The sequence below is a fragment of the Haliaeetus albicilla genome, chromosome 17 (assembly GCF_947461875.1).
Source record: "Haliaeetus albicilla chromosome 17, bHalAlb1.1, whole genome shotgun sequence".
Taxonomy (NCBI): Eukaryota; Metazoa; Chordata; class Aves; order Accipitriformes; family Accipitridae; genus Haliaeetus; species Haliaeetus albicilla.
Window position 1 is genome coordinate 9,489,851 of NC_091499.1, and position 25,157 is coordinate 9,515,007.

At 36.9% G+C, this 25,157-nt stretch overlaps 1 protein-coding gene across 6 annotated transcripts in view; it reads right to left on the reverse strand.

Annotated features, from left to right (window-relative positions):
• The window catches only part of IBTK (inhibitor of Bruton tyrosine kinase), a 58,713-nt gene that overhangs the window by 28,744 nt on the left and 4,812 nt on the right, over nt 1-25,157 (reverse strand). For 3 of the 6 annotated variants that reach the window (XM_069804739.1, XM_069804738.1, XM_069804736.1), the window contains exons 2-16: nt 22,258-22,923; nt 18,799-18,895; nt 17,255-17,379; nt 16,120-16,230; nt 14,706-14,876; nt 13,409-13,526; nt 11,398-11,578; nt 10,047-10,170; nt 7,577-7,754; nt 6,042-6,219; nt 4,604-5,200; nt 3,184-3,270; nt 2,143-2,225; nt 2,005-2,042; nt 144-240 (exon numbers count right to left, since the gene is read on the reverse strand). In XM_069804739.1, coding sequence (XP_069660840.1) covers nt 144-240; nt 2,005-2,042; nt 2,143-2,225; nt 3,184-3,270; nt 4,604-5,200; nt 6,042-6,219; nt 7,577-7,754; nt 10,047-10,170; nt 11,398-11,578; nt 13,409-13,526; nt 14,706-14,876; nt 16,120-16,230; nt 17,255-17,379; nt 18,799-18,895; nt 22,258-22,581 — 2,509 coding nt within the window. In that variant the 5' untranslated portion in view covers nt 22,582-22,923. The remainder of the gene's footprint in view (nt 1-143; nt 241-2,004; nt 2,043-2,142; nt 2,226-3,183; nt 3,271-4,603; nt 5,201-6,041; nt 6,220-7,576; nt 7,755-10,046; nt 10,171-11,397; nt 11,579-13,408; nt 13,527-14,705; nt 14,877-16,119; nt 16,231-17,254; nt 17,380-18,798; nt 18,896-22,257; nt 22,924-25,157) is intronic. The other 3 variants (XM_069804740.1, XM_069804737.1, XM_069804741.1) reach the window with 2 other exon arrangements.

Below are 25,157 nucleotides of genomic sequence, written 5' to 3' on the forward strand. Positions count from 1 at the left end.
ACCTCAAAATCTAAAGCAACAGTTACAAAAAATTAGATTTTCTACATAGAACTTCAACACAAACATATTAAGTATTGAATTTCTATTTTAAAAATATAAAAATTGCAGGAGCTACAGTTGAGTTGAAAATATATTAATGGCACCTTTTATCGCAAGAGCTTCATCTGTATACAGGTAATCTACAATTATCTGTAGTATGTCAGAATGGATTGGCATTTCCAGAGCTGAACAACAAGAAGCCTAAAAGGCAAAAGGATTAAAAAAAAAAAAAAAAAAAAGAAAAAAACTGACTGCTTGGAATAAAATACAAAATTAAGACAGCAATTATATTTAGCAAATGACTTAGACTGAGGGTCACATTTTCAAAGTTAAACAATTATTTAAGCATTTGCACAAAATCTGTTCAAGTTCTTCAATTAAGAATTGACTGTAGCAGAGCAACTAAAATCTATCCAAACTTCTGAATACATATCCATGAAATAGTTCATTGTTTCATTAGTTTGACCATCTTCTCTAACAATCCTCCTTGATTATAATACTTTATCCACAATTGTCTAAAAGTAGAATGACAGGAATCCCCTATGCAAGTACTGAACTGCTTTCCTTTCAAGGTAAAAGATGGAGTGAAATCACAAGTTCTCATGCAAGAATAAAATGAAAGTAGCCATTACTGTTAATCCCTCAGAAAACAAGGTCCTCGGCAAATCCTCCACTTGAAGAACCATCTTAACCATTAAGGCAAAGCTTTTGTATGAGCAAACATTAGCCATTAAACCATGTAATTGTCACCATTCGTGTTCACGCAACATCACTGCTTAACAACTTTGGTTTATTTCAGGTGGTAGTGAAGCAAAGCTTTATACAAAAACATTTCTTTTGCTTTAGAACATGCTGCTGGTACTAACATATTTCCCGTCTAAAGTTTAATAACCTCTTACAGAGATTAAGACTTTTATACAACATCTAGAGCACTCGATTCACAAAATATTTACTTATGAATTTAGGATGGTTTAGATTTACCTAAGAAATAATAGATAACTTTCGAACTACATACAACTGATATAGAAATCAGCTACACAAATGGATGTTCAACACCAAATTAAAAAAAAAAAAAAATCTCACTTGTCTCTCAGTGTTTTGGATGTTTCCTCAGGGATGACTGAGGAAAAGGCAGCACAGTAACTTAGAGAACAGGTGAAGTTCTGTTACACAGCAGAAGAGAACTGCCAGTACTTTGTCAGGTTCTTAGATGTACATACTGCCAAAAAGCTATGAAAGTTGAGAGAACTCTTGCACACTGCTTCAGCTTTCAATCTCTGAAAAATGCTTCTCCATCTACACCTTTCCTCTCTTTCAACAAGCATTATCAATAGTATTCAGATACTTAAACAGAGTCATTTTGTGAAATTACTGTGTCCAGGAACAACCAGGGCATTGACATACAGCTAGCAAATAGGAACCAAGACAAATAAAAGATCTACACCTTTTGCAGCAGCAGCTGGTGAGTAAGTGGAATAGTGCTTGATATTCTCTATTTCATTAACAGTAAAAGTCAACTAGAGATTCTACACATATACTCTTGATTCTGCTGTATCTTTCACACAGTACATATGAAAAGCTATTCCATATTGAATACTATTTAAATCGTAATATCTTTTACAGAAAGAAAATGAAAATTCATCCAAAGCAGTATCCCATAAGAACAGTCCAGCAGCTTTTATAAATCCATGAACTAGCTCAAAATAAACCTTTAAAACAAAGGTAATATTTAATTTCATTTGATATACATTATGACATTTATTACTCATTTAATATACAATCTCAATAGTCCAAATATAGAGTAACCAAAATGTGAATTTTTTTTTTTCTTGCAAACAGGATCCAAGCATCCAGCCTTTCCTTTTCCCCAGTATTTAGGAAATGTTATTCTAGGAAAAACTGAAAAGCTGTCACTTATTTGATGCAACAAAACATGCCACCACACATGTTTATTGGCAAGCTTACCTCAATCCATGAGCTGCTTAACATGCTGTGAAAATAATCTGTAAAGAAAGGCATTTCAGTTCAAGATGCAAGAAAATTTCAGTTAAAAAAGACAATATGATACATACTTTATATATATATAAAAATACACACACATACCAAGTCTTGCACAAAGTACACACTTATGACACGGGAATTCCTTTCCATCTAAAGATTTCAGGGTCACATCGCAGAGGTACGAACTAGAAGATATTTAATAGGATCAGAACTGTGACTATTCAGAAGAGCTACAAGTTGTAAACTCTACAAATTACATGCTTACTTTAGCAAGTTAGGATTTATCCTTTGAAATAAAACACACTTGAACTTTAATAATATCATATAAAATGAACCTAAAAGTACAGGCACAATAGTTTCAAGAGAGACATTTTTTTGCCCAAAGTTGAGCGCTCAAAATTCCATACGAAGTACTTCCTTCAAAACACGGTCAATTACTGTTTCAAAATTGCTATGACCAAATAAATTAATTATGGCTAATTTTAGTCAATCTTAAATGGTCTATGTTAGTTAGTTATTTCTTTTATATTAGTAGCTACTATAAGCTTTGACAATGCATTTTAAGAGTGAAGTAATCCAAATTCTTCAAAAAAGCTACTTTTATGCAATGTAGCTTTTACTACATAAGTAGACTATTCAAGCCTTTGGGTATAAATAACCCAATCGCACCAATGGAATTAAAAAACAAACATCACTGATAAAAACATAAGGAATTTTTCTGTTGAAAGATATTCCAGAGATTTTCTTAATTAGATAAAATATTATACATTTGCTTGTTTCCAATCCACAGAGTCTTATTGTCACAGAAAGCATATATACAAAAGTCATACTGCTTTTGACTGGATTACCCACAATACTTCTCTTGGCATTAGTATTCTATGACACTATTAATCCACAGAACGTGTTAATGTACAGCAAAAAGCAGCAAAAATATACCATACATAATCTATCCCAGACTACTACTTCATAGATCAGTCTATAAGCATCTACAGAGAACTGCCAAACATGAGTTACTGTGAAAGAGACAAGTGTACCCCAGAAGTTAAAATACAGCTGATCAACCTTAGCCTACACGTAACAGATAAAGAGATGACATAAAAGGAAGATGGTGGGGGTAGAGGAAGCTTGATTTTAAAAGTTTACCATTTCTTCTGATTTAACTTTGGTTTGTTCCCATTCTTCTTGTTGACAACATTAATTTTTCCATTTTCTAACCTGACTCCATCCAACCTGCAAATCATTAACACTAGTAATAAGTAATACCATTCGTATACAGTTCAAACCATTAAGAAGAACAGTTTCACAAAGTAACAGCACTTCAGTGGGCTCGTATTGTGAATATGAAAAAGGATCTAAATCATTCATCACAGAAAACTAGAAAGGGCCAGTTGTTCCTTAAGAGTCTTCACTGCAGATGTAAAATGTAACTGACATTCTTTCCACATCTTAGCTATCTTATTTATTATCTTAGATGAAAGCTATACTGCTATAGTAAAGGCCGAAGTCCAACACCAGAGGGTCAAAAATCTAGGACTTATATATACTGCTACCAGTCAGTTATCTGAGCAAAAACAGTGGTTTGGAAGAGATGGATGTTTCAGCACAGGCTTCTTTAGCACCCTAATTCATCAAGGAGGCTTGTGAATGGGATGGTAAAGACACAGGAGTGCTGCTGGTGGATTACAAACCAATACGCTTTCAAAGGGCAAGTGCTTTAACATGGAGATTTTACTTGGGAACTCAATTTTAGCAGCAGTTTCACATCTTTGCTGATTAACTTTGGCATTTGCAAAAACCACAGTGAAGAAAACTGCCCTGAAACAGCTCACTCCCTCCTTTGAAAGGGAAAGACAAATGCAGAAAAAAAAACCCCACGCAACCCAGTAATACAGTTCTACAGAGACATTTGGTCTCAATTCCATTAGTTTCACCACATAACATTGAAAATGCATCAGTTAAACAAGAATTTAACTTTGCTTTGTGTTGTTTTACACTACTGTCCACTGCCTACAGAAAAACTGTAGACTATGGACCACAGAGTAGAAATTCACAGGACTAAAACTCAATTAGATCAGCTGTCTCTAACAAAGCAAGTATGATGTTTTATGACAGTCATTCTGGAAAGTCAGATGATTTACATCAGATAAGTCTCAGAGAGCTCATGCCTTAAAAGATACACAGGACAGATGTTTTAAATACAAATGTCCAAGAGGTTCTAGGACACATTAAGGGCCAACAGCACATTTCCATCATATAGAAGCCTATTGAAAAATGATGCTTTACGTACATAATCATACTAAGAAAGTCTGCTTCTGATATATTCGAGGGGGTCATACATGCTGTCCCTTAGTGAAGAGCATCAGAACAAACTGATGTTGCTTTAAAGAGATGACATGGTGTGTGCTGTAAACTTTTATACTTATAAACAATAAAACAAGAAAAAAAGGCAAACTTATCAACCCCAAATAGCCTTCTACTTTAATATCACCTAAGTTAGACCACCATAGATAAAAACACTCCGTGAAGAGCTTGCCAGAATATAAATGCATTTCCTTTCACCTACCTTCCACTTAAATTGCTGAGTCCAAACTTCTTTGCAGCACTCTGCAACATTGTTATGAGGTTAGCTTCTTCACCAGCAACTTTGCCTTTTTTAGATTTGCTCTTCTGTTTTTCATTTATAACTTGCACTTGATTATTTCTATAAATCTCATATGCAGACTTTCCATTAACATTTTCATCAAAACTCATTTTGCTCAGGTTAGAAATTAAAGTATCTTGATATTCTTCTGATTTTCCTTTATGCAGGATTTTTGGTTTATGACCATGAGTCAAAAGATCACAAGTATCAGTGTATATGAACTGCAGAAGGTATGTGAACAGATCTGGATGAACTTTCTCTATTACATAAAGATCACATCCAACAGCATCTTCGTCTTTACGGTAGATGTCTGGAGCGTCTAGCTGGTTGTCACTGGAAACAAACAGCTTCTTGAAGAAGTCAGAGCGTACAGCCAAGATGTATTTGTGCACGGGGTAAGTTCTTGTGCCAATCTGAAAAGTCACATCATGGATGCTGTCCATTTCATCTGTTTCATCTAACAGTTTGCCAAAGTCCTCTCCAAAACTTGATAATGACACACTTGGAATTTCATAGAGACTAGAACAAAATGAAATCCATCAAAAAAAAACCACTATTTGCAAGCTCCATAAAATTTTACATAGTATGTTTAATGAAGAGGATGAGGTTGTTTCCATTTGGTTTGTTTGGGTTTTTTCTTACATTGCTGAACTACTCAACATTTCTTGTCCTATTCTTTACAAAAAGAACTAATAATATGGTATTTAGGCAATTAAACCATATATGTAAGATCTGTCTAGCTTCAGAATATAAACTATAGTATTTTGTCTTTAAAATGTAGCCAATAAATATGTATTATCAGAACTATCTTATCTTCATCTTATTTTTCCAACAAGAAAACACAGAAATGTTTGCTGTATTTCATATTACAATCCAAAGCAGTAAGGGAAAAAAGCTAATATTTACTTATCAGATATATTGGAAACCATTATGAGAGCGCAAGGAACATGGTTCAGCGCTCTACTTACTCATTTTACCGGAAACATTTTTTCCAAAGAAAGAAAGATCCAGTTTTCACTTTTATTTGAAAGCTGATTATTGGTGATCACCAAAGGGGTGAATTTCTACAGTATTTAGAGCTCAGAGTGTGTTAAGAAATACAGCGCAAATGCTTGCATTAAACACTTTAGATAAAACATCAACACTATCTATACTAATTATGCAAATATATAAGCTGAGGTCTTTGGGTAACTTCAACACAGTGTTTACTAACAAGTGCTATTCTCTAGCAGTATGGAAAACCACATTTACTGTGTCTCCTGTATGAGCCAAAAAATGGTTTTGAAAGGCAGAATGATTTAATTGCAATCACACACAAAAAAAAGAGGAAAAATTACAGTTGTTGGTATTTTAAATATACCTTGTTTTAGGATCTGACTGTAAAACAGCAAAATTGCAACCATTAGGATCAGTGGCAATACTAACAGCTCGGTGGACAAAAGTAAGCTTCTGAAGTCGAATTCTTTCATACACACTGTTTGTATCATGTTCACAAGACACATCACATGAAGAATTCTGAAGGTTTGATACAAGTTCTGCTAAAACAAAAAAAAGATTGGAAAAAAAAACCCAAAACACAGAAAGGTCCAGCTAATTAAAATGCAACTGATATAACGGCAAGATTTATGATTTCTCTGAGTCCATTGATGGAGTCACTGAGTCACTGAGTCACTGAATAAGGCTAAATTATGCTGAAGATTTCAGCTCACTTAACTGAAATGCAGGAAGACTTTTAACAATAAGACTTTACATTACATATAGGAGAGTTTTTATCCAGAACTTCTTGCGGAAGTGTTTTGCCACTTCATGTAAGGGAAAACACTCCATCTAACATTCAATGCGACCTCTTGTGGAATGAAACAAGCTGTGCATCAGTGTACAGCAGTGCAACATTGTTTTCCTGTCATATCAATTACAGCAGATACAATACAATTGCCTTCAGACTTCATATTATATCAGTTTAAATTATATTCAAACTAATAAAATACTATTGAAAAAATGTGATATTCTCTGAATACTGGATTATTTTTCAAGAACTGGGTAACTGAATACATACACACCATTCACCACATTCCTTAAAACCTTTCAAAAAAACCAGCTCTCATTCATTACAAATCAGTGATTAACATCAACTAGACAGATGTGTAGAATAAAAGGAAGTAGCAACAGAGTAAAACTAGTATTCAGCTCTGGATTGAGCAACAGAGGAAAGATTTTTGCTGTGAAAGAATGCAAAAATGGACTGATAAAACTAAAGATGGAATCTCGGTATCAAAGGAAGTAGAACTGCAACGTAAAGCTATAAAGTTCAAATACATTCCAGGTTGGAAGTAAATCCATTTCTATCCATAGAGTTTTAAGACCCCTACATTAACAGGGCTGACAGTTTCAATTAAAATCTTGTCCTATAGTAGACAGGTATCTTCCTCACAGAAAAAATCAGTCGGGACCTCTCTCAGCAATATGAGCCAAGTTAATAAGGTGGAAATTGCTCTGGACCCTGTATTATGCCCAGATAAGGGTCTGGGAAACATAAGGTTTCACAGACTTAGCAGCACAAGCAAGTACATGCTCATTCTTTTATTCAATGCCAGTCTCTTAGGACTGGTCATCTAATATGTGACAAGATCACTACACAGGACCCTTGTACTACTATTACTCTTCAGAAGTACTTTTCTTCCTGGAAGTCTCCACCTGAAGGATAACTGAAGGCTGCAAACTAAGTAAATCTTAGCATTACTGAGGAAAGAGAACAGTAGTGGTCAATGCTACCAGCCGTCAGCCACAGAGGAAAGAACGAACTCACCACATAGTACTGTTAGACACTGTAAAGAGTTGATTAAACTTTTATATTGATTTGAAGTACTTAAAAACCATTAAGAAATCACAGCTAACCTTTCTTTTCTGAGATTTTTTTCCCTTCTTCCAGCCACTTCCCTGTAAAGGCTTCACCATCCTGTGTGACAAACATTATTTCGTTCCCATTTAAAGCAACATCAGACATGAAGACTTGCCGGCCATACACCCAACGACACTGCTTCATGGAGTTGTTAGATGACTTCCAGCAAAACACCTATAATACCATTTTTTCAGAGAAAGGGGAAATCTTTATATCATATAAAAGCAGTTACATAGTACACGCTACTTTTTTAAAACATAAGAACATGCCATCTCAAAGTTGCATATAAAAGGAGAAAGATATTCTTCAAAATTATATCCTAAAGTATTACGAGCATCTATTACAAAGAAACCCACAAGTAAAACAGGGAAAATCTATCATGATATCAAGATCCATTTGCCCATAGAGGGCATTTGAAAACTTCTCTGAATATTCTAACATCTTCACAGCAGTCATCTATAGGACAGTTTTTACTGACATTTCAATAAGGACAGCAAAAGGTGTCATCAAGAAAAGAAACAAGTTTAATCTAGTTCTTAATTTACAGATATGTCCAGCCAGTTTGCTTATAAATCAGGTAAAATTCAAAACTAGCACACCAAAAATTTAAACCATTTTCTGTTAATTGTTTGACAAAAATCTCAAGTTCTCTGTACCAGCTAAGGCTTTGGAATGGAGATCGTGACCAAACACAAACTTCAAAACATTCAACAGAAATGTGAAGAACTGCATGCACAGCAGGACCCCAACAAGGTATACTGCAGACATCTGAAAAAAGTGAGCACGAAGCAACAATCTCACACAAGGTAAAGCCAAGATGTGGCATTAGTGGTGCTGAAGTCGGGCGTTTGTCTTCTCCCATGGAAGAACCTGCACAGGTCTGTTAACACCTACATAAGGAGGGGACAAAAGAATTCGAGTAGCCTATTTCCTTTTCCCTCTCAGCCCTACAGAATCACAGAATGGTTGAGGTTGGAAGGGACCTCTGGAGGTTATCTAGTCCAACCCCCTGCTCAAGCAGGGCCACCCGGAGACAGTTGCCCAGAACCATGTCCAGAGAGCTTTTGAATATCTCCAAGGATGGAGACTCCACAACCTCCATGGGCAACCTGTGAAAGTGCTCAATCACGCTCACAGTGAAAAAGTGCTTCCTGATATTCTGACAGAGCCTCCTTTCTTTCCTTTGTGCCCATTGCCTCTGGTTCTGCTGCCACGGGGCACCACTGAAAAGTGCCTGGCTCCATCTTCTTTACATCTTCCCTTCGAGTATGTATATACATCGATAACATCCTCCTTAAGCCTTCTCTTTTCTAGGCTAAACAGTACCCACAAAGAAAGTACAATCAAGCCAGACCAGGAAGCGTTGATTCAGGAAACGGAAGTATTAAGATCCCATCCTTCTCCTTACTCAATAATTTATAATGCCTAAAAGCACTAAAGATCCCAGCACTTGCCAGTATTCAGCATGGAAAGATATGAAATGTAGGTTGACACAGTTCCACTGATGAAGGAAGACAAAAGTAGTTTCTTACTGCTAAAGCAGTGTCACAAAGATGTTGAAAGGGCACTATCAATACTACAGATGCTAGAGGCTAAACCTCACATCAAAAAATACTGAACTGGAAGCTTATAATCTCCGAGACAACTAATGACCTAATAAACACGTAAGATCATCCCAAAACATAATTCAGTTAAACGCAAGGAAAGAAAAGGAAATACCCACACTGCTCCCTATTTTGATATATAAGCTCAGTTTTTAACACTCTTTAAGGCAGCATTTCAGTAACGAAACCTTTTTGTAAACACCACTAGATGGCACTGAAGGTTTAGATTTCCCAGTGAGCAGATCTGGGAAAGGCTGGGGTTTTGACAGGTCCTATAAACTGTTACTCTATGAAAGAATGAGGGAAGAAAACAATAAATCCAGCACAGTATTCCAGCTGTAAGAAAACACAGTGTCTACATTTAACTACAAATGCTAAATCATTCACCATGTTTAGCTGCAACTTTCCAACAATAAAAGGGACATCTCATCTACAGAACAGCTGCTTTTCACCGAAGGCTCTAAAAATTCAAGTTCAGAGACTATGTCTGAGACTACTTCCAAAGGGTGTAAAGGTGACTGGGTAGGTGGGGTGAGAGGAGAGACAGGGCGCAAAAAAAACCCAAACCAAAACACCAGACCATGTACACTGTATAACCACTTATGTATGTGAAAACAAAGTTTACACATTCACTGAAAAGCCATTAGATGTTCACAGATTTAAAAATAAACTACTGTACATTACTTCCATATTCTTCCCATAGCCCTTTAAAAATAATAATAATAAAAAAAAAATCACTATCAGCTATATAGAAATGAATTGGGTATTTTCTATGCACGATTTTGTCCCGTCTTATGTTTAAAGTTTGATTAATCGGTATGTAGCTTGCTATATAATTACGATTTCTAGAGACACAACTTACTCTTCCAGCTTCATCCAGCGCTAGAATGCAAATCTTCTGACCACCATTTTCTTTAAGATGCTGGGTATCTACCTTATATTCCAAATATCCCCCATTAACAAGAACTTTTTTAAGGTTCAGCTGTCTGGAAGAACACAAAAGGTTAAATTAGTATTTCTTCATTGTGTACTTATGTTGCTTCTATGACAGTTACCTTTTTCATTTAGAGAAGCAGTAAAAAAAATATAGTTGAGGTAGTGACACTGAAAAATTACTTAAGTTTAGTTTCTCCCCACTGGTATTACTAACGTAACTGCTAATAAAATACTATTAGTAGACTGTAATTTTTGCTTTGCTTTTAAGTCACACCATATCCACAGGTTCTTCATAAAATTCTGTAAGTGAAAACCAGTATATGATTTAGCTTTGATCTTCAGCATTACAAAAATTATAGTTGTATAAATTTCCTTTAGCTGTTTGTGTTAGAAGACCTATCCTATCTCAGTAGGCCATTTCTCAGGTTTTTGGCGGGGTTTGTTTTTTACCTGATCAAAACCATACACATTATCTCTTTTTAGTTTCTTAGTATAAGAGCGCAGTACATAGTATTAAGTTTCTCCAAGTGCCAGCACCTTCATTTACAACCATGTAGAAGAAGTATAAAATAATCATTAAACTATAACCTGTCAATAAATAGTTAGAATTTGAAGTGAAGCTGAAAAGCTAACTGGGAGTTAACTGGGGAAAAATGCTAATTACCTCTTCTAATCTGTTATTGCAAACTAAGTAAGAGAGAATGGGATGAAATAATTTCCTAAATTTATGAGTCACAGGCCCAGTTTCTTCAACAGGTTTTACATCCAGGTGTTAGCATATGGTCCAGATGATGTCACAAGGTCCCCCTTGCAACCTAAATTACCCTCTATAGCATATTAGATCCACACATTAATTATGAAATTCAGACCCCAAATTACTGATTCAAAATCATAACAACATAACTAAATAGAATAGCAGATCTTTAACACCTCTACCAAGATGCATTTATACAAATTCAGGCTAAGAGAGGAACAAAAAATACCAGTTTCAATATTTTTAAACCTATGGCACAAAATATTTCCTCTTAGTATGTTTTTTTAAAATATCTTTGGTAAAGAGCAAGTGGCACCTTAGCCTCATCTAATAACAAAAACAAATAAACAAACAAACAAAAAAGCCAACATTTATATGAAAGAACTGCAAATGAAGAAAACTCAGGAGCACTCTATTCTCTCTACTTTATGCACAAAAATCTTTAAAATAGCTTGCAAGTATAAGTCTACAGTGAAATCTTCACCTATTGTACTTCATGACAAATTAGAAAAGTAACGCATACTTGGAAGCCATCTTTTTGCACTGATAGTCTGCAAGTAAATAAATATCTCCTCTTTCAGTAACGCATACTGTAGCGCCATCACTTGCAGAGACCAAGGACACAGAGATATCTTTGTGGTGTAGAGCAGAAACTTGGCGAGGTGCAGTTACACATTTTTCTCCATTAGGATCCAGCAGATAACCTAGAAAATACAACACACCCCAAAAACATTATTTGCCATTCCACACATTGTACATTTAAAGGACACTTTGCTACACTACTTTGAAGAACCTTTAAATTCTAAAAGATATTTTAGGTAGTTAGATAATACATCTTCAAAATAATTAGACAGAGAAGAGACCCACCACACATACTTGTTAGTTCACCACAAACACCAGAAAACATTCAATATTTGATACACAAAATATGACATAAGGCATATTCTACAGGGAAAACTATTTAATGCTGTTAGACTCTGTAGTGGTACTGCTTTTGATCCCAAAGAAAGAACATTTGGTCATAGTACAGTTCAAGACACTAGAAATACTATCACACTGGCATAAATATAGATTATTTCAGCCACTGGAAGATACCAAACAGGCTTGTCATAAAAATTACTCTAAGTGCACATAAGCATGAAGGCAGGCAGCTATGTGAAACAACAGACAAGGTTGGAGCTGTAATGTAAGGTCTCTGAAAACATATTGAAATAAATAAATAAATAATCAGGCCATTGCTGCTCTGCAGCATCAAGAAACCTAACACAAAGAATCTCATACATAACATAACCCTGCTCTGTGTGCATCATATCTGCATAACAGAGTAGATCAGGGCGCAAATATCCAGAACAAGCAGCAGAGCTACCCGTAAAGCTGCAAGTAACTCTGTCATATCACAGTGTAGTGCTATGCCCAAACATCTTAAAGAGGCAAGGTTTATTACCACAGGTCTGTCATAGTGCCCAGCTGACACAATTATACAGCTTACCATCCAATTACTGTCTCTGTATGGTACCGCACTGGGTCATGCACACACCAGAATAATCTCAACACCACAAGCAACCACAAAAACAACTTATATGATGGGTACATATAAAAAAGACCAAAAACAAACAAAATATTCACTAGTAAGATACTTCTCTGACAAAGACAAGTTTTTTCACATACCTTTGCAATCTTAAATAGGAACACAAAAAAGTGTCTGAACCTGATGCCAGAACTGATGCAGATTAACTGTAAGTACCAGAGCTAGCTAACAGTTTTGTTTGCACACAGATACAGAACTGCGGAAATGCAAATCCAAACCAACATTGCAATACCTGTTTATCAAAAAAGACAAAAGCAATTAAAATATCCCATTCATACAACAAATCAAGAAGTCCACTAGTTGGCAATACATTATTATTAGGTTCTTTCTTGACTTCAGAATAATACTGAGTTAAGTGAAGATTCTGGTAACGGCGTTGTTGAAAAAATTCTAGATGTGGGCAAGCATTTCAGTTTACAAAGTTAGCATGGAAAAAGTTATCAGTAGCATCTTTACAGCTCATGGTGAAAGGACATAGGCAAGAGAGCTGAATGCTAGTCTGTAATTTATTCAGGGCAGTACCAGCCAGACTGCTGGAAGGAGACAAGCATGCCTTGGGGTAATTTGCAACACCAACAGCAACATTCTGTTTCCTGAAAGTCTTCAGTAGCAGGACCACACAAGACACATGGAAGGCAAAAGAATTACAGAGTTCAAATAACAGAGCTAAGTCTGACTAGCTCCCATCATCTCAAAATGTGAAAGTGACTGGCAGTAACGAAAAAATATTCTTCAAAAGAAGTGTGAAGGGATAATGTCATCAGACTGAGTTTAAAAAAAAAACAAAAAAAACAAACAAAAAACAAACAAACAAACAAACAAAAAAAACAGAGAGAGAAAAGAGAAAGCTTTAACCAGGCTTCTGTTGTAAGAAGCAGATGACAGCTTTAGTACAAGTAACATCTTTTAATGGCTGGGTTTTACTTTCAGAATACTTCTACCTTACCTAGTTGGCCGCCATTCAGCCCCATGGTATACACTGCTTCCTTAGTCCATAGCACTGTATGGAATCTGCCTGCAGCCACTCCAATCACCATTCTACCTTTCAGGTTTTTTGCCTGAACCTAAGCACAAACCCAAAGTACATCTTAATATTAAGCAGCAACAGGTGAATTTCACATGTACAAACTTCTGACAACATTTAACTCCTAAAGTCATTAAGGATGAAGCATTGGTATCAATCCACATACAGTCTATTAAGACAGGATTATTTCAGAAGTTTGTCAAGTGGTGCACTATTGCACTAGTGACAAAAAGAAGTAAAATTTTTGCATTATCTAATCAGAACTAGAATCAAATCTTCTTAAGCTGTCTTCATAGGCAAGATGTTGAACAAGACTGCACAGGACATGTGTAAGACAGCCAAAGAAGACTCAGGTGCTGCAAAAGTGTCAGCTGAAAAGTTTCAGCTTGGAAGTCCTAATGCCCTAAACACACTGCAGAACACTATACTACTAATTCCACCAAATTTAACTTGATTTTCCAGATCAAGATGATGAATATCAAAGCAAATACTGCTGTCATTACACTACTGAAGAGCATCCCATTGTACCCCAAAATGCTATCCTGTTGCACTTTGGCCAATTATTCTTTCCTACTTTTATAACACTGGTAGTACAATGTTGTTCTACTCCACATGAAGCTTCCTTTCAATAAAAGGTAATGTAACTCTTTCTTACTTAAAAAAAAATAAATTAGAAAAAGTTAGAGATTGAGCATAGAAATATAGTCAAGTTGCTGATGCCCATACCCTCTCTTCCCTGTCGCTGTTTTTCCCAAAGCATTATGACTCCAGAATCAATGGTGTTTCCAGCAAAGGACACAACTATCAAACCCTGAGATCCATCATCCAGTGATTCAAAAGGAATAAAGAGCATGAATCTCAAGTAACACATACCTATTACTTTTAAGTCATTTCAGCTACAGAACAACTTGGGGAAGAAAAGGGTTTTGGCAATTGTACCTTGTATCATACCTAGCGCTACAAACTTTGGTACAGTTCAGGTTACAAACTAAGATGTTTATCAGGACACAGTTAAGTATTTAAGATTGAGATGTATAACAACACAGAATCAAGATTTTATCTGAACTCACATTTGACTTTATTGTCCTGAAAAAGTTTTGAAGTTATTTCCACAATCTTCACATTTTACTTTCTGTTACAAAAAAAAAACCAAACAAACAAACAAAAAAAAAACCCACACAAAAAAACCCAACGATGCATTGACTGATGTTATTTTTACCTGTCTAGGAACACTGCAGTTAGGAAGAGGAGGAAGAATACCCAACTGATGGAAAGTATTTAAACCAAATGTGTAAACATATCCATCTTCTGTTAGAACAACAGTATGATCCTTAGCTGCAGCTATCTGGGAGCACTGATGGCTAGCTAAGCCTTCCACAAGTCTTGGAACCTGAACAAGAAAAAAAAAATTGATATAAAAATATACTGGTTTGATATTAGCCAGTGACCGTCTATGAAACTAAAGTTACACCAACAGAAAGTCATGACCAAATACTGGTCTAGAGATGAAAATGCATTTGAACATACAATACACTCATTAACATAAATACCACATCCAATGCAGTAAGACAAACTACGTTCATTTGAAATGCATTCTCTGCTATCAGGGGAGATTTTTAAACTATCTGCTCTGAAATTAGTTGGAAACTATATCTTTAGGACAGCTGGACAAACATTAACTATTACCTCTTCTGTTTTTCTTTTTAAATTACCACAAGCAATAAAGATTTCTCCCTCCAAAACCCAGGATAATCCTAAGAAAATTCCACAGAATAAGGAAACAGTTCTGTATCTTTGACTCTTCATGCACTCTAATGTAAGTTCTCCTTTATTTAACTGGATAACATCCCAATTTCAAAACAGCAATTTGCAAAAAAATTCTGATTTCACAGAACCACATTTTTTATAAAAAAGCATTAAGAATTGAGCTCCAGTCTTCACTATAACATCCAGCAACATAATACCAAGTTCTACCAGATACTTGATATTAGAAATTTTAAAAAATTATTGTGCTGCAACCTAAATGCACACTACCAGGTAGAGTGCACAGGATAAGATACTAAAGTCTAAGAATTGTATTGTCATCATACCTTAGTCTTCCCAAATTTTGTTTCTGCATATTGCAACAACGTACTATTCAAATGAAAATGATAGGCGAGTTTTCACTTAATAGCTGTGCAACTCTAGTCAGAAGCAACCCTACCATCACTTTTCATGCCACTACAGCTCCACGGTACTGCTGTTTCCTTTGTGCCAGGCTTGACACCCATCAGACGGCATCACAAACCTATTTAAGAAGCTAGCCCAGCCAAAAAACATTTATTTCCACTTATCTGGCATCAGCTAGCCTTTAAAACAACTCAGCCATAACACAGAAGTTTGACCACAGTATCTAGCTATCTTAGATTAAAATATATTTAAATGTACATTCTTCTGCTCTCTGCCACCTCACTAGTAGTACTGGAGAGGATTTTTTCTGTTATTTGTTGAGGAGCAAGGGGGTTTGTTTGAAATCAACAGCAAACTCATTTTGAAAGTACACTCACAGAAATTCTAATTCACTTTTTAGACTTGCTGTTTGAAGTAAAAGAAACATTGTGCTAGACTACACGAGATAGCATAAGACAGCATACCAGGCATGTTTGTTCATCACCATGACCCAAGCGTCCTCCTTGTCCATGCCCACACGTATAAACTTGACCTTTGTGGGAAAGGAACACAGAGTGGAATTTGCAGAGTACCACCTGAAAGAAAAAGGGAAAAAAAGGGGTAGGGAGGAGGCAGTACAGGACAAATTAATTTTCTTGGATAATCTGAAAACACCTGCCAAACCTACATCATAAAGAAGTTCAGCTTTAATAAAGACCTGTTCGTAAAAATACGAGTAAGATACTAGTATTAAAGCACAGGACTGCCAAATCAAGACACAAGGAACACAAAATATTTGCTTTAAATTTATTCTGTACTGCTTTAACCTACCTGAAGAGGCCTACAGTTTGTATTTATTAAAATAAGTTCAAGCATGGCCCTACAGCCTAACAGAAACTCAAAAGATTGAGTTTTAAGGGCAACAACACTGCCTCAAAAGCTGAAGGAAACATGTTAAAAGACTGCAGCACAGATTGCCTGCCCTGAATGCTTGTTCAAGTGGTACTTTAAACTTTCAAACATTCTTAAACTGAAGTCCCAAGAAGTTATCAGGGACAAAACTACTGCTACAGGAAGCATGCTTAACAGCACATGCTGCTTTCAACACAAGAAGAATTTTAATTCAACATGTATCAAGCAGATTCATTGCCCCACTTCCATTCAGTATGGGAGTTGCACAGGAACTCAGAAACTCTGAACTTATTTAATGATATACCAGCCATATATCCAAGGTAAATCATACTTAAAAAAAAAAAAAAAAATTCTCCCCACCAAAATAGAGAACCACGATTTCATTGAGGGTGATTGGGGAGGGGCAAGAGTAGAAAGCAGCAAAAGTAAAATACAGCAGGCCTACTCTAGTACTCCTTAGCTGCTCTAAGCTGCTTGCCAGATCAAAGGAAACTGCTTGCTGAGAAATAACTAGGAAGAAAGAAAAAGAGATGGGGCAGGGAGGAGGGAACAAAACACCAAAACCAAACACAACAAAAAAACCACAGACCCAACTTTTTTCTTCCATGCAAATTTTCACAACTTGGTAACGTCTTCGATACTTCTTCCCCCTCACACACCCCTCCCAAGTTCACCGAGAAAGGGGCCTATGTAATACATTAGGAATACCTGTTTGATATACACGCCATTCCGAGGAAAAAGGTCCACCAATTCAGGATGATGTTTACCCTGTTGACCACCATGACCCAAAGTAAAATTTATATTGTTTCCCCAGGTGTAGACTTCTGTGGGATCTGCAACGAAAAAAATTCCCTCTGCAGCTTGTAAATTTACCAGTCTTGTGCATACTGACTTTGAAAAGCAACTCCTGCTGTTTCTATTTAAAATTTTAAGAGGAAAGCTGTTTTTTACCTAAAACTGAACTTTAAAAATATTAATTCTTATGAGCAGTAAGGTGCTATGACAAAATATTTTAACAATAATGTACAGATGATCAACATTACTTATACATATTTTCCAGTTGCGGAAAATGCAAACATTCCTCAGCAGCAGATTTACTCGCTATGCTTTCAGAAGACAACTACTACTACCACCTTAGGTTATACATGCTTTGCTTCAATTTAGTAGCATTTCCCAAAAAATGTTATGCTGTCATGTACGAAAACCATAAACACTTTCAAATCAGAGATGTGGCCAAAAACTAACACTTCATATTTTTTAAATAACCTCTCAGTTACAGTGATAATCTGAACACCATTTTCTGATGAGTAAAAAAAACTGAAATCAATGTATATTTGATCATGTTGCACCAATATTAAAAAGATTAAAGCATTTTAACATATTTTGCAAGATAAAATTAGAAATAGCCAAAACTCAGGATCTGTGTAACCAAAATTACTAAAACTGACTGGAAATAAGGTGAAAAGAACATGTTTCACTGTACAACAAGACTGAACTTGGGGACATGGAGAAAAGGAGAAAGAAAGGGCATAAAAAAGTATAAAACAGCACAAAAATAAATAAATCTACTAGAAAAACTACTCCCCTGTCAAAGAAAAACTTGTGTGCTCAGAGTTATTCTTACATACTCATTTCCTGTTTGGAGAAATTGTATTTAGAGTGACTGTAACTAGCTTGTATCAAGCTACCTTGTCTAAAAAATATTCTGAAGATTAAGGAACATACTCTCTCTCTTCACAAAAGACACAGAAGTGATGTAAACTACTCTATCAAATTCAAAGACATTGAAGTCTCTCTGGCAACTTGAATTGAGATAAAAGAGAAAAATGACAGAGTAACTGAGGTTGAAAGGCACCTCTGGAGACCATCTAGTCCAACACCTCTGCTAAAGCGGGGTCAGCTAGAGAAGGTTGCCCAGGATGGTGTTCTCTCAGGTTTTGAGTATCTCCAAGGATGGAGTCTCCACAAACTCTTTGGGTTACCTATTATATCACTTACTTTTTTTTTTTTTTTTTTAAAACCTCTAAGTCAGTCATTATTCCTTCATTTTTGCTACACATGCATCCTGTGCCTACTACCAACACTCTGCACCTGCTGTCTTATGATATTAGAGACCCCCTGTCTTCAGGAATCTCATAACTTACACAGTCCTAATCAGATACAGAAAATATTGTCTGCACCGGTGCATACATTAATAGACTGTTGAAACAAATCTCCTTGTAAAATACAATTTAAGCTATTTGATTTCCTACCAGTTTTCTTGAACACCACGTGGACTGGCCTATCTTTCATCACAAGATCCAGGGCTGATAAGCCTTCTTTATCTTGAATGTACAGACTAACACCATGCTGAACGAGAAGGAGAGGAGGGGAAGAGAAGAACAGAAGTTAATTTTAACTCCTAACAAATCTTTAAATTAAGTTTAATATTGATAAAAGAAAATCTTCAGATTCAAGTAGACTGTAAGCAAATCTCAAAAAACCAGTGGAATTCTGTTCAGCCACGCATACATCATGTTGATTTAGTAACTAGGATTTTATTGTATGAATACTGATTGGGTAATAAGATGTAATCAGTGAAACACAAAGGAAACACACTCGAAGATAAAGCACTGCCATCTAGGAAGTGCAAATATTTACCAAAAATGCATTTACCAGCTTTGAAGAACACATTTTCTTACATTGGCATATTTACAGAATCAGTTTTGACAAGCTGGAGAAGTGAGAAAAATTTTAAGAAATCTACTATGGCTTTGAAAACAAACAGGGAACAGTGGTTCACAGTTGCTGAGAAAAGGCAAGAGGACATGAACAGACAGACAAGACAGCAGCAGGGAAGCTTCAGAAACATGGAGTATTAACAGGTCATTCCTTTAGAACTCAGAGAGATGTAGATATTCTCTGTAAATACTGTTTTCTCAATACAAAAAAGTGCTGCTACACCAGCATTGGTTTTAAGGAAGTCACATGTCATCAATCACATCCCTGAAGTGAAGAACTGCAGATATCCCCAAGCAGAACCTAATGCATAATGCAGCTGTACCCACATATCACAGCTCTTGACTAATATAAAGGAAAACCTTAGAGAATATCACACTTAAGAGGTAAACACATGAAATACAAAAATCAAGGGAGCACAATTCATTCAAGCATGACAGAAGGACAGCTAGCCACATCTGCAGTAGGGATTTTAACCCGCAACTTCATTTGGAAAAACACTAGCCAGAAGAACAACATACATTCTCCAAATTATAAAGGCAACCGTACTAGCAACAGTGTTGATATTAATTCACTATATGACAGAAAGACTGACCTATTTTTATGATTTAACAGGTAGCTGGATATTCTTCTCTTTGACAGTTGTGTAAGTCATTTACAAGCAGAACAGAGGCTGCAGTGATATTCACATGGTCCGAATTTGTAAAAACAAAACCCAACTGCTGAGTGGCAAAACTTGTAGTTAGGTACAATCTGAGAATAAGTCATAACTGCCTCCAGCCCACAACAGAAGTCTGTCATCCACACTAGCTGAGTACCCCAGAGGTAGATTCTGGGCCCAGTACTGTTTAACAATTTCAGTGATGACCCAGATGACAGGACAGAGTACACCCTCAGCAAGGCTGATAATGATACAAGACCAGGAGGAGCAGCTGATAAGCCAGAGGGTTGTGCTGCCATTCAGAGGGACCTTGACAGGCTGGAGCAACGGGCTGAGAGGAACCTCATGAAGTTCAACAAAGGGAAATGCAAATCCTGGCCCTGGAGAGGAATAACCCAGCAGTACCAACACAGCTGGAGGCCAAATGGCTGGAAAGCAGCTTGGCAGAAAAGGACCTGGGGCTCCTGGTGGACAAGCAGTTGACCACAAGCCATTAATGTGTCCCCACAGCTAAGAACGGTGAAAGCATCCAGGGCTGCATGTGGGATTATTGCCAGCAGGCATTACTCAGCACTGGCAAGCCACAGCTGGAGTGCTGGGTTCAGGTCTGGACTCCCCAGTACAAGACAGACATGGACATACAGGTGCAAGTCCAGCAAAAGACCATGAAAATAATGACTGAGGCATCTGACATATAAGGAGAGGCTGCGAACTGGGATGCTTGGCTTAGAGAAGGTTGAGGGGTGAGGGGGGAGAGTCTTACCAACATGTATAATACATACCTGATTGGAGGTGAGGGGTGGGGATCGCAGTGATATCCAGTGGCAGGACAAGTGGTAATGGACACAAATTGAAATACAAGAAATTCTGTTTAAACCTAAACCCCATTTTTACTGCACTGGTATTAAAACATTGGAACAGAGATGTCTGAGTCTCCATTCAAAATCCAACTTGACACAGCCCTAGGCAACATGCTCTAGCTGACCTTGCTCGAGCATGCGGGTTGGACTAGACAACTTTCAGAGATCTCTTTCTGGCTCAGCTATTTCGTAATTCTATTCTATAATCCCTTCCTGTTGTTGCTCTAATACTTTAAGAACATACCCTTTTTATAAGGCAGTACAGCAGAAACACTTCAGTTAAGGAGCTGGGAGGCAGAGCACTCTCTGTGAGTGGTTTCATTCTGCTTCTTAGAAGAAAATCAGCAGAGCTAGCTATCAGAAAAATCTCACTCATTTATGCAACTGACAGAAAATATGTCTGGGGAAACCTGTACAGGCCTCCTGTAAGCAAATATCAAAGATACAGATATATACACACACACTAGAGGACCGATTACTTTTTCATACATCACATACACAGTTTCTAGTTTTATAGAGGACAGAATCATGCGCAATTCTCATACAAACACCTACTTTTGTTAAGTTTAATGAAAACCTCCTCACTATGAAAGGGTACAGCACATGAAATATATATTTAACAGTTATCAGACCGTTAAGAATTAAAAAAATACTGGATCCACAACCATTTTTCTTAAAATCTTGTTGAAAGCAGAGAGTTTTATATTTACAAATGGTTAGTCACTGCAATTTAAAAAGGCTGAACTCAAAATGGAAAATTCTCTACCTTAAAAAGGTGTGCTTTTAAGTAACCCTGAACCACAAAGATTTCATTTTCTCATGTGGTTAAAGGGACCCTGAACATCTCATCCATATGTAGCTCTTCCCTTTGCTGTACTTGGGACAGGAGGAACAGAAGGAAGAGCAAACAAAAATATACACAACTTGCTAAGCAGCAGGGAAGAAACACCAATTGCAAGAAAGGAACAAGGGGAACTGAGCAAAAGCCCTGGCTAAAATATGAATGAAATGGGGATTTGCTTAATAAAATGCTCCATATCTTGAAGTGCTTATCTCTCCAATGTAAGATTCATTTCTAATTATAACTCCATTTAAGCTTTCATTATTTTAATGTTCTCTAAAAACACTAATTGGTATAATTACTTAAGAGTCTATTTTTAGAGTATCTTTAGTCTGATCACTCTCCACTTTTAAGATCCTGACCCTGATACCATCCACACAAACCAGTCTTCAGGGAAGTCCACAATTCATCAGGGATCCTTACTCAGTGCTGATTTCTGCATAGGCAAAGGCAGACATCTTTTATGAACACAGAGACAACCTTCAAGTAAATCAATGCACTGTGACCTAAACACAGTATTAAGACAACCCTCAAGAGGCTTTCAGTCAAGTTTAAAAACCCACTTTTGCATAACCAATAGAACTCTAAAAAATGTAGATACTGAAGAAAACTACAGTTGCAAATCACTCACCTTCAGTAATGACAAAACACAATCAATGTATCCATAAAATATACTTCTGTGCAAAGCTGTCCACCCAGATTCTTTGTCTTTTGCCAAGAGATCTACTCCTTTGGTCTCAGCCAACCAGTCTAGCACGCCTTTTTTGCCACAAGACGAAGCAAGATGTATAACATTTCTACCAAAGGCATCCTTTATAGTTGCAGCATTGTAGCAGTAAGAAGAGAGAAAGGCCTTGATCTGGCCTTCACTTCCTCTGGTTACTACAGAAATAACATCCAAAGCATGCTGTAGAGATCGACACTTCGAAGTGCAGTCTGGCATGAGAGAACTCATCTTCACTTCTAAAGCTGCTCCTCTCCTTAAGGGGAACAACCCTTAAGTGTATCAAGGCACTCCAATTCAGTACACAACACAGTGCCTTAAAAAATTTGTAATTCCAACGATGTAAATCCAGTTTTATTGAGCTGCCATTAGAAATCTTTGTACTGCTGTTTGGCACTTGATCCAAATAAATATTTATAAATATATATTTTTAGAAGTCTTATTTCACCATCTTATATAACAAATATTCTTGTCCATAGAAAATTCCAAAAGTGAACTACCTCAAGTGTGCAGAGGGGGATTCCCCCTCCACACTACCTTATTCTTCTAAAACTCCATAATTGCAAGGGAGACCTGAAAGAGAACAAACCAAAATAGATTAGTGCACAAAAATTCTGTTCCCCAGCAACCGTACCAATTTAAAGGCATATCAAACTAGCACTTGCAAGTACATGAACAACGTGGCAAGGGTTAACTGACCTGCCCCATACCATCTGAGCTTATACTCAGGCATTGAGTCAGTTTAAAAACCCATGACTCCCTTCCCCACCCCAGCCTCTAAAGGCAGCTCCTCCCTTTCCTTGACATAAATCTTTGAGGCTATGTGGTGAACTGGATCCAAAGAATCATCTGAAGAAGAAAAAAGCTTGCTTTCCCAGCCTTAGCATCCTCAGGACCCTGATAGTTTATTGTCTAATTATATCACTACTTTGTGATCAGAACAAGAACTGAACTAAAAGACTGCTGGGGAAGAAAAACAAAACAAAAAAAAACACCCAAGCAAACAAACAAACAAACCCACAAAACCACCCACCAAGAAATCCCCACAGCTGTTGAGTACACCTTGGCTAACTTGGCTAACAGAAGCTTTGTCAGTCACACCTAGAAGGAGGGAGGGACCACCACAGTTTCCCTCAGCCACTGCAAAAAAGGATTATACCTCCCTTTCTCTTCCCTGGCCTGAATGCCTACCCATCTCCCTACCAAGTCTCTTCTGCAGAATCAACAGGAAGGCTCCTCTCCACCACTCCTGGAGCTGCTGACAAAGGTGAGAGGAAGGACGGCAACAGAGCGAAGCAAAGCAACTTGTACAAGAAATGTGAATTCAGGATGTTAGCACTTATGCAGGGGTAAGGCGTAAAGCTCCTGAAATAGGCAGGAAGAAGCAAAGGTCTAGGTTGGAAAGGGTAAGGGAGGAAGAAGGGGGAAAAGGAAGCAAAGTTACAATATCTTTTCATGAGAAGATATTCATAGTCTGGGGCACACAGCCTTTCTGCTTATCTGTGCATACTTATCTTCAGCATATCCATCTTTCTCTAGCATCCACTTTCTCAAAGTAGAGACGACCTAACAGAAGCACTCATCTAGCCTTTTAGATGCGTGCAGTTATGTTTAAAAGGGTTACAGTACACGAAGCGCAGACTGCAGTGTAAAAATCACATATAAACCCATCTAAAACAGAAAAAGTGAACTATATACATCACTGATACACTCCCTAATTTAATGTGAACTACTATTCAGTCCAAAAAACCTTCACACTTCAATCTTTCAAGCATAATTTGCAAATCAAGTGAAGTAGTAATCAGTCATGTGTTACACTCGATGTTTCTGATTGCTATGCACACCGTAGTTTAAAGTTGTTCTACCCATGAGTAAAATATTCCAAAAGAAGCTGGGTACTGCCATCACAAAAGCTGAATAAATAAAACTAAAAATGTTAATAAATCCTCGGGGGGGGAGGGGGGGAAGATGACACAACAAACAACAAAACAAACAAACAAACACAAAAAAAACCCACCCTGCTATCTTTCCAGCTCAGCAGTCATTATAAATGTGCACACTCCACTCCTTGGCCTCCACCCCCCCTCCAAAAAAGCCTGTTGAGCTTAGCTTCCATTGCTTTTCAGGCACCGAATGTATAACCATATTCTGTTAACGTCTCTATCTGCAAAGACATGTCAGGGAAAGATGATTGTGTTTGGAAAAGAAAACAGAAATCCCCATCCTCCTCCTATTTCAAGAATTATCACCAAGATTGCCACCAAGCTGAAAGCAATCAGTTTAGAGCAAACACTAGTAATGGCATCTAAACTTTCAAGACAAAAACATTTCTAACTCAAAAGTATTCATTTAAACATCTCACAACAAAGCCTTCAACACTTCCTTTTCCACGTCATTCAGAAGGGATTAAATACTTGGAATGGAAATCTACAGAACAGAAGTTTTTCAGTGTGTACCTTCAAAACAATTTCAAACAGCAAGCAAATGAAGAAAATGAAAAAAGTAGGTTTTATTTGCTACAATTTAGTCCCTCATCCCTGACCAGAAGTAACATTCAGAAATATTTCAGAGACCAAAATTGACTACAACTGTTTAGCTTACATTTGTCACAGCAAGCTTCAGTTCACCCTACAGGCCATTTTACAACCAACATACAAACTTCTGCAGTAACACAAGAAATTTAACATATAATTGTGTGGATTCTTCTCCTTTCACCCTCTCTAAAGTCTCAAACTATAAAGAAAAGCGAATCACTGTCACAAGCTTGAAAAAAAGCTCTGGTTTCAAGAAGACAGCCTGACTTGCTG